General features: G+C 50.6%; 1 protein-coding gene across 2 annotated transcripts in view; it reads left to right on the top strand.

Moving 5' to 3' along the window:
* Positions 1-1902: 1902 nt before the first annotated feature.
* The window catches only part of Grtp1 (growth hormone regulated TBC protein 1), a 28809-nt gene continuing 20370 nt past the window's right edge, over positions 1903-10341 (top strand). Inside the window, exons 1-2 of one of the 2 annotated variants that reach the window (XM_028881268.2) lie at positions 1903-2044; positions 2359-2510. In XM_028881268.2, the coding sequence (XP_028737101.1) occupies positions 1998-2044; positions 2359-2510 (199 nt within the window). In that variant the 5' untranslated portion in view covers positions 1903-1997. The remainder of the gene's footprint in view (positions 2045-2358; positions 2511-10341) is intronic. The other variant, XM_028881269.2, reaches the window with a different exon arrangement.

The raw sequence follows: 10341 nt of genomic DNA, 5'->3' as shown, positions 1-10341 counted from the left end.
ATGTGGAGGAGGGAGAGGAGGAGGGGGAGCAAATGTGGAGGAGGGAGAGGAGGAGGGGGAGCAAATGTGGAGGAGGGAGAGGAGGAGGAGCAAATGTGGAGGAGGGAGAGGAGGAGGGGGAGCAAATGTGGAGGTCTCCTGTGTGGCCAGGCCAAGGGGAAAGTCATGTATTGGAAAGAATGAAGTCCTGTCTGCGTGTCTGAGTCACTGAGAGGGAAAGGCCGAGTCCTGAGCACTGGCAGTGCCCTCAGTCCCAGGAGTGAGGACACTGGTGTTAAAAAGCCATTCACTGCCAGACCGAGCTGATCTCTGCAAGTTTTCTCCAGGGGCAGCAAGCAAGCCCAGCATCAGTGGGAACTGGAATCTGGTTCTGTTCATGCCAGCACTAAATTTCATCAGCTGTGGCTCTAACTGGATTCCCAGGTTCATTTCTTGCTGTTCTAAAAGAAAGATGGGGTCAGACATGGTGGCTCATGCCTTTAATCCTGGCACCCGGGGTGAGGGTGGGGTGGGGTGGGGTGGGTGGGTGGGGCAGAAGCTGCAGATCTCCCTGAGTTCAGTACCAACCTGGCCTACATAATGAGTTGCAGACCAACCAGTGCTACACAGTGAGACCCTGTCTCAAAAAATAAAAAAATTAAAAATTAAAAGAAAAAAGGATTAGATAAATAAATAAAAAATAAAAGAGAGATGGGGCCACTAAAACTTAGTAGCGGGAACTTGTTCATTACAGTCTGGTCAAAGCAAGGAGAGGGTAAGAAAATAAAAATGAACCCAGGTTCTTTCCGTCTGCCTTGCAGGAGTCTCTCAAGCTATAGAAAATGAAACAAAGGCCTAGAGATACCTATGGAACCCACAGACAGTCTCACGGGGTGCTGGCTCTATTCTCAGCATTGAGGTCAGGCTCGCTAACCCTCGGGGTGTATGGAGAAGAGTGCTGAGCACCACCCCAAGGGTCCCCAGTGGACCAAGCGAAATTCTATTAATTTCCCTCCAGGTTTCCTGTTAGGCATTTCTTCGAGGCTTCTAGCTAGTCCAAGTTAGTTCCCAAAGTCCAGCTGAGGGTCATTCCTACCACAGGCAGCAGAGCTCGTGGACTTTTTCAGAAGGGACTTCTAGAAGGTGAGTAGCTGTCAAGGGCTCAGAGCAGATCCCCCCCCCCCACACACACACAAATGCTTCTGAGATGTCCAGTCTGCCCCCTGGGGCCGAGGTGCCAAAGACTTATGCTTTACCTCGGCTCGTAAATAAATCACATTTCAGAAATGTCTCCATAGGTTTCCGTTGGCACCTCGCTAAGAAAAGCGGCCAGCTGATTTCCATGCCCAAAGTCTGAAATCTCAAGAAACTGATGGCAAAAAAAAAAAAAGGCCAGGACTGTGGCACTATGCCCTTGCAGTAGCGCCCGGCGTGGGGACTTCTCCAAGCGAGAAGAGGTAGTGAGGTGGCAGCGACTCGTTCCAAGGCTAGACCTTGGATTGCAAGGTTTGGAGAAGCGCATATCCGTAGATGGTGGCCTTCGAAGTCATATGTTCTCAGTTTTGAAATTCAAGGGAGAAAAGTTTAAAAAAGAAAAAAAAAAGACTCCTTTTTCTGCAAAGGAGCTCCAAGTCCGAAGTCCAGTCAGCCAGGCACTGAGGCTCGAAGGATACTTAGAAGACTGCAAAGTGGATCCCGGCCTTGTAACCTCGGCGAAGGTTCCCATCTGGATGGATTTTCAGATCCCCAGTGCCAGGCTGCAGCAGGTGCACCGGGTCTGGGCCCTGGAGTCCCTAGGCCCTCCCCTGCCCCACAGGGCCCCCACCCCATCCCCGCCCAGTCCACCCACCGGCCCCGCCCCCACCACCGGCCCCGCCCCTAGTCCCCGTCCCGCCCCCGTCTCGGCCACGCCCCCGCCGGAAGCACTCGCGCGCCCCGGGGCCGGCGGCGCACCGGGGTCCAGCGCTCGGGGCTGCGCTGCGCTTGGGTCCCGCGGCCCGCGCGCGGCCCTTCTCCGCATGGATCCCGCAGAGCGCGCGCAGGCGGCGCGAGCTCGGGTGCCCAGGTAGGTGCGGAGGCCGCGCGCGCGGGGTGCCGGGCGCCCGCTCCGGACTGGATCTGAGTCCGTCGCTGCTGCGCGGGGTGCTGGTGGGGGCACGCGCTCCGGTCCTAGGAGAGGAGAGAGGGGAATGAGGGGCGGAGGAGTGGAGGGGATGGAGGAGGAGAGGAGGAAGAGAAGATGGACCGAGGATGGACGGAGGGGCGGACCGAGGGGTGGCGGGTGGCGGAGCTCCTGGACCCCAGCCGCATCTCTGCGGGCGCGGAAACTTGGTTCGGGAAACAGGTTCTTTTTTTGTGTGTGTGTGTGTGTGCTTGTAGGATCGATCCGTATGGATTCGAAAGGCCCGAAGACTTTGATTATGCGGCTTATGAAGAATTCTTTTCCACGTACCTGGTGATACTCACCAAGAGGGCGATCAAATGGTCCAAACTTCTAAAGGGAAGCGGCGGTGTCCGAAAAAGCCTGACAGGTGAGAGGCCTGGTGATGGCTGGCTTAGCAGCCATTCAACCAAACGTGACTTCCCCCAGCCGCCAGGCCCCCTGGGGTGCGACCCCGAGCGCGACCTCTGGACTGCCGGACCTCCTTTAGAGCTACTCTGCATCAGTTAAGAGTCCCTGTCAGCAGTAGAACCCTGGGTAGGGCAACCCGCGAGTGTAATCCTCCCGACCCGTCCCCCAGCTGCAGGACCCCTCTATAATGAGACTCCTCAGCGGCAGGGTCCCCCGTCACGGGAACTCCTAAAGCCAGACCTAGGAACACCTCCGCTTCCTGGCACGCCGCACGCTCTCACACACAAGAAACTCCCTAGGAGATGGATCCCTCCATAGTTGATCCCCACCACCCCAAGCATGACTCCTGGAACACCACGAAATCCTTGCCTAAGCTGAGGGATGTGTGTGTGTGTGTGTGTGTGTGTGTAGGGATGTGTGTGTGTGTGTGTGTGTGTGTGTGTGTCGCTCCACACTTGACCACACCCTCTTAACTGAAGATGGGCAAAGTCCACACTTACTTGGAAGCCTCGAGGAAGCCTCGTGTTCTGAGGGGGTTTAGAACAGCACCTATTCCCCGGAGATGGGGTAAGGGTAGGACACTCAGGGTGGGGCTCTGGATATGTGCTTTCCTAACAGGTGCTGCCTTGGGGGGCCGGGCACCAGATTGCGCTCATGCTTCAGCATCCAACAGGCTGGACTCCTGGTTGGTCCCATTCTGAGACAAACCTTCCTCGTGCTCTGAACAGGAACTTCTGTGCCTTTCCAAGCTTTTTTTTCCTTCCCCTACATCATATTTGATAGACATTGGTTTCCTTGGTAGAATCAAAGGCCCCTCCCCGCTTTCAGGGAATTTTGCTTATTTCACTGTGGAATCCTGGATACAGGGAACATTGCTTTGTTAAGATAATAGGGACTTCGTATTTGTTGAAGGCGTGGTGTGAAGGCGTCGGCCAGGTGGCCAGGTAGACAGACCTGCAGTGTAACTGAGGGCATTAGGGATGTTTCTAGAGCTGGAGGGCCCAAGCAGAAGGGGTAGGAGCAAGGGGACAGGGAGAGGACACTCCTTGCCCCATCCTGTCTCTGTGCGCTAGCATGCTTCCGGCGAGCACCTACTTCTTTGGTCTTTTAATGTTAGAAAGTTTTATTTATACTTAATACATAGTTCATGTACATGGTAAACATTTGGTTACATGGAAAGGTACAAAATGAAGTTGCTTCTCTCCCACCCCAGGCTCTGGCCTACCACAGAAGTAACCACTGGGGACTACCTTACTGTGTCCCCCAGGAGCACTTGGCCTTCAGTGCAGGAAGCGACTTCTATGGCTAGGAGGGTAGGTAAGGCCGGACTGATCACTTCTGGAAGATGTAGGTCTGTGCAGATCTCTTCTTACACATGCCAGCAAGAACTCATCCTGAGGGCCAGGCAAGCCTTGAACTTGTGATCCTCTACAGGCCTCAGCCACTAAGGCCTGGTTAGCAGTTGCCTAGTACCTGCTTCAGCAGCTTTGGTGTGCCTTTGGACACACGTCTCAACCCTCTGAACGTGTCACTTGCTGGGCTGGAAAGGAAGCTCAGGGACTCGGCGGCTGAGTGCTTCCTGCTCTCCCAGGGGACCCAAGTTCAATTTCCAGCACCCATGTGGGGTGGGTCACAGCCTCCGTAACCCCAGCTGCCTGGGAATCCAATGCCTCTGGCCTCCAGGGGCACACATGCTCATGTGTAAACATCCACATGCAGACACACACACCCATATATAGACACACACACACACACACACACACACACACACGATAAAAATTAAAATAGCTGGCTTTATGGCACATGCCCTTATCCCTAGCTCTTGGGTAGATCTTGGTGAGTTCAGGGGACTATATAGTAAGGACAGCCAGGGCCACACAGAGAGCCCCGCTCCCCTCTCAGTTTTGTGAGACAGTGTACTACTGTGCAGCCAGAGCTGGAATAGAATAGAACTCTCTGTCTAGACCGGATTGGTTTCGAACTCACAGAGGTCTCCTGCCTCCACCTTCTGAGCGTTGAGATTCAGTGTGCAAGACACCACATCAGGCATAGTTAAAAATGTATCTCAAAAAAAAAGTTTAACTTGTTTTAACCATCGTTTTGCTTTAATATTATTTCGATTATGTAATATTAATTAGACTGTAAGTATGGTAACAGGTGTAAGTGGTGTAAGCAGATGTGTCTGGCTCCTGGCGGACCCTTAGCCTGAGGCAGGGTGAGAGCTGTTCTGATGTTCTGGCAGGAAACAAGCCTAATTAGTTGCGTGGGGGTGTGTGTGTCCCTGGGAGTCTGCTGAGTGTCCCTGTTTCTAGGTTTATAGTCAGGGAACCTGTATTGCTGGGGAAGTCCAACCAAGCGTAAAACAGGAGTAGACAAGGTATTTCAGAAATGGGAATTTCCTGCCAGATGTTCTAGGTGGACTGTAGTGTAATCAGCAGGGCTGTGTCCCCGGGAGAGAGATCACATGACCAAGGAAGTCCTGTCCATGTGTGTTAGTAGGAGCCAATAGCTCAGTGTTAAACCCACTCTTGAGTTTCAGTAAGCACCCCTTGGTATCTGCTGATCTCCACCCCCCCAAACCCCCCCCCCCGTGTGTGTGTGTGTGTGTGTGTGTGTGTCTGTCTGTCTGTCTGTCTGTCTGTCTGTCTGACTGACTTGTGTTTTTTGAGTCTCGGCTATGTAGTCCAGGCTAGCCTTGACTTTGAGATTCCCTGCATCTCAGCCTCTTGACTGCAGGCTTTATGTCTGTTTACCACCAAACATAGCTTTCTGGTTTTGGAGGTGTTTTGCTTGTCTGAGTCAGTAGAGGATACAGAGTCCCTTTTGAGGTTCTTGACCTCACTGGTAAATTTTTGTTTGTTTGAGATACGGTCTTTCAAGCCCTGGCTGACTTAGAACTCGCTCTGTAGACCGGGCTGGCCTCGAACTCACAGACATCCATCTGCCCCTGCCTCCCAAGTGCTGGGCTTAAAGGCGTGCATTACCATGCCTCGGGGTTGGTAATAGAATTTAAGCAGGTTTGGAAGGGAACTCAAAGACATCTGACTGGTGTTCAAGAGAGGAAACTGTAGGGCAGAAAAGCTGTTGGACCCCAACTGCTCCCAGGACGAGGTCGAAGAGGGGGAGAGAGTCACCGTTTCTGAGTTAGGAGAGGAAAAGCTGGGAGTCTGTAAGCAACTGGATGGAGGGGGAGGTTTGGGGGTCTGGTCTGTAAGCGCACATCCTAGTAAGGGCTGTACTACGCCTTCCACTCTCCTCTCTGCAAATTCAGGTGCCCCGTGCTTCCTTTCATCATCCGGCGTTAGGCGGGTCTTCTGGACCTTGTCTCGGTAAGGGAAGCACCTTCCATATCAAAAGGGTGACAGCCACTGGCCAAGCCATCTGTGCAGAGGTCGCTGACCACCAGCTGTGCCAGAGGATGTCACCATGTTGGTATTCTGTATGTCCCCAAGAGGTTTCTGATTCCGGATGCCCCCTCGGTCTACACGAGAAAGGACGTTTTCAGTCATAGTTTGTGCCGTTGGTATCAGAGAGACTGACAGTGTCTCAGATGGTCACCTGGGAAGAAGCCGGCCACGCGGGTCCTTTTCTCTTCTGTTCTCCCTGCCCGGCATTCTCTATCCTCTGAATGTCTCCTGTTACCTGCAGACCTTGTTATCTGAGACATCTCATCTGACAGCTTTAGGTCACCCTACCGATCAAAGCAGGCACAGTGAATACTGTTTTCCTGTCCTATGTAAAGATCCGCCAGGAGCCCCCAAGAATAGAGCATGCTTTTTCTGTAGCAGGGGGAGTCTGAATTCAGCCCTTTGTCCTGCCTTTCTCTGCTCAGTGTCCTTCTTGGTGCAGAGGGCAAGCAGTGGCACCATTTGCTTCTTTATCCATCCTGGTGGCTTTAGTGTGTCACACACCTGAACTCCAAGTGAATCGTGGAAGCATGTTCAGGGCCAAATGCCCCAAGCCTGGCTTTTGTTTGACTTGGTTGGAGCAGAGAGGTGGAAGCTAGTTCTCTGGGGTTCTCTGCAGGGTTTAATGGTCATCCATGGGGGAACGGTACCCTCAGGAGGAGCTCAGTCTGTGAGGGCAAGAAAGCTGACTTCATTCCCCTTGAAGAAACAAAGTTAAAAGATGAAAGTGTGCGTGGAGACTGGCCTCTGGGCCGGCAGGGAATTCCAGATCTGCTGCAGCTGCAGTGGCCGGGCTAAGTGTGTTTCTGTTTTACAGATGAGACTGAGGCAGGCTTGGGTGTGGAAGTCACAGCGGAGCAGGGATCGGATGCCAGAAATGATGTGTGGGACTGTTTTATCCTTTGCTTAAAACCAAACAAACAACAAAGAAACCTTATATTACAAAACTGTTTTTAAGATTTACAGTGAAACTCACTGTTAGGAATGCAGTCTTAAGGATTTTAGACAAGCAGCAAGACACAGTTAAAATTCAAACCAGAGCGAGAGTGACTTTAATCCCAGTTCTAGGGAGGCAGAGGCAGGAGGATTGCTGTGAGGTTGAAGTCAGCCTGGGCTACATAGCATTCTGCATAGAGTTCTAGGCTAGTTAGGGCTCCATAGTGAGGTCCTGTCTGTCAGAGGGAGGGAGGTGGTTGGAGAGAGGGCTTAGCCGTCGAGAGCGCAGACTGCTCTCACAGAGGCCTGAGTTTGGTTCCCCGCATCTGTCAGGCTGTTCAAACCATAAAATTCCAGCTCCAGGGGATCCAGTATCCTCGTGGGTACCTGCACTTAGGTGCACCACCCCCATACACATGAAAAGGTAAAGCAGTTTCTTTTTTTCTTTTCTTTTTCTTTTTTTGGTTTTTCCAGGCAGGGTTTCTCTGTGTAGCTTTGGTGTCTGTCCTGGATCTGTAGACCAGGCTGGCCTCGAACTCACAGAGATCCGCCTGGCTCTGGCTCCCGAGTGCTGGGATTAAAGGCCTGTGCCACCACCGCCGCCCGGCTAAAGCAGTTTCATCACTTTATGAATTCTGTGGACCACTCCTCCTCAATCATTTCTGAGTCAGCCTTCCCAGGATGCCCTGTAACTGCTTGGCTAGACTGTGGCCTTTGAGTCTGGTTTCAGTATCGCGCCAGACTCTAGTTTTCAACCTTCCTAGTACTGCGACCCTTTAATACAGTTCCTCATGTTGTGGTGACCCCCCAGCCATAAAATTATCCCATTGCTACTTCATAGCTGTCATTTTGCTACTGAATTTGTTATGAATTGCAATGTGAATATCTGATATGCACCCTCAGTGGGGGTCACGACCCACAGGTTGAGAACCACCACGCTAGACGCTCACCAAGGGTCTTGTGTGGGTCAGTGGCTCATTCCTTCTCTTACCGAAGTGTTTCTCAACTTGTCTGCTCATTAGTTGACACACTGGGTATGAAAGCCAATGGTAAAAATGCAAACAGGCTTTTGTGTGAACATAGATTTTCTTAGGTAAATGCTTACTGGGATTGCTAGATTATATTAAAGGCTTAACTAGTAAGATATTGCGTAGTCTAGCAAGTGTAAGGCCTATCTGGTTCCAGAATCAAAAGAAGGTGGGAGGGGGAGCCAGAAAAGAAATTGCAAGTGTTTTCCAAAGTGCCTGTGCATTTTTGCATTCCCACCATGCCTGGAGGCTTCAGTGGCTGCAAATTTTACATTGTTGGTGTTTCTATTTTAATCATTCTTTATTTGGACAGACTATATTTTTGCATTGAATTTCCTTTGCCACTTTTGTAAGTGGTTGGAGTGGAACTCACTCTGTAGACCAGGCCGGCCTTGAACTCACAGAGATCTGCCTCTGCCTCTCTGCTGGGATTCTGGGAGAGGGCTTGAACCTGTCTCAACTGAATGTACCAGGCTCTGCTGACTCCCCATAGGAGGTCTTACCTTCTTTTTTTTTTTTTTTAAAGATTTATTTACTTATTATGTATACAGAAGAGGGCGCCAGTTGTGAGCCACCATGTAGTTGCTGGGAATTGAACTCAGGACCTCTGGAACAATAGTCAGTGCTCTTAACCTCTGAGCCATCTCTCCAGCCCCGGTCTTACCTTCTTGTAGGAGGGAATGGGGGGTGGATTGGGAGGCTGGAGGGGTGGGAAGAGGGGGGATCTGTGATTGGTATGTAAAATGAATAAAAGGCGTGCGCCGCCGCCGCCGCCACCACCACCACCACCACCACCACCCGGCCTAAAAGTTTCTTAATAATAATAATAATAATAATAATGATAATAGTAATAAAAAGAAGTGCAGGAGCACAGTCCCAGAGAGGAGACCAACACTGACAGACAGTAAAGGCAAGAATTAAATTCAACAACACAGAACCCAAGCCTGAACTGTTTACCGCTCCAGCTAACACAGAGAGTGACTACTTAACGGGTATGAGGTTTTGTTTTGACAATAATAAAAATGTCCCAAAATTAAAAAAAAAAAAAAAAAAAGGCCTGCGCCACCACTGCCTGGCCTGCGTTGGCTTTCTTTGGGTGAGCCTGGTTTTCTGCTTTGCTTTTTTAAAAACGGGGGTTTTTTTATGTTTATGGATATTTTGCCTGCATGTATGTGGGTGCTGGTAATTGAACACAGATCCTCTGGAAGAGCAACTAGTGCCCTTAACCCCTGAGCCAACTCTCCGGCCGGCTGTTTATACAATTTTTTTATTGTGTACCATGAATCCAGTGACCTAACCCCTCACCAATACCATATTGTTTTTGTTACTGTGAGTTTATAGTCAGCTTTAGAATCATTATATGGGGTGTGTGTGTGTGATTGTGTGTGTGTGTGTGTGTGTGTGTGTGATTGTGTGTGTGTATGTGTATATGTGTGTGTGAGTGTGTGTGTGTGTGTGAGTGTGTGTGTATGTGATTGTGTGTGTATATGTGTGTGTGAGTATGTGTGTGTGAGTGTGTGTGAGTGTGTGTGTATGTGTGTGTATGTGTGTATGTGTGTGTGAGTGTGTGTGTATGTGAGTGTGTGTGTGAGTGTGTGTATGTGTGTGTGTATGTGTGTGTGAGTGTGTGTATGTGTGTGTGTATGTGTGTGAGTGTGTGTATGTGTGTGTGAGTGTGTATGTGTGTGTGAGTGTGTGTGTGTGTATATGTGTGTGTGTGTGTGTGTGTGTGTGTGTGTGTGTGTGTAGGTCAGAGGACAGCACTGTGGAGTCAATTCTCTCCTTCCACCTTTCCATGGATTTACACGGATTCAGGGGACTAAACTCACCAAGGTTTCGCAGCAAATGCCTTTACCTGCTGACCCACCTGAAGTTATTTTTTATGATTTATCTGTTGGACAGAACCTGCTGCATCAGATCAGATCTTCCCTTTTTTGGAGTGCTGGGAATTGAACCTAGGACCCCATGGTGCTAGGCAAATGCTGTGCTGTTAAGCTGTATTCTGAGCGCAGGTGTTTTCTTTCTTCATGATGGCCTGTAGGATTTCACTAGTTGCACGCACTTTTATTTCCTTTTCCCCTCGGTGTTAGTCACCTTTCTGTTTCTAACACATGCCTGGGAGAGAAGGTTTGTTGGGGCTTCCTGGTTTGGAGGTTGGCTCTGCTGCTCCGGACCTGGCATTGATTATTCTGGCAGGAGACAGTTGGGTATACCCACTCACCTCATGGCCAGGAGAGAGAGGAAGAGGAGGAAGAACATCCCACAGTCCTTCAAGGGCAGAACCTCCAGTTACTGAAGACCACGCTAGATCCCACCTTTAAAAGGCTCTTTCTAGTAGCACTGCCCTGGGGACCACGCCTTAGATACATGGCCTAGGGGACAGGTAACATCCAAATCCCTAAAGTTAATTACTTTTAAA

This window comes from Peromyscus leucopus, chromosome 17 (assembly GCF_004664715.2).
Source record: "Peromyscus leucopus breed LL Stock chromosome 17, UCI_PerLeu_2.1, whole genome shotgun sequence".
In the NCBI taxonomy this organism is placed as follows: Eukaryota; Metazoa; Chordata; class Mammalia; order Rodentia; family Cricetidae; genus Peromyscus; species Peromyscus leucopus.
The sequence above is the reverse complement of the archived record's forward strand: the minus strand, read 5'-3'. Positions and strand labels throughout refer to the sequence as shown.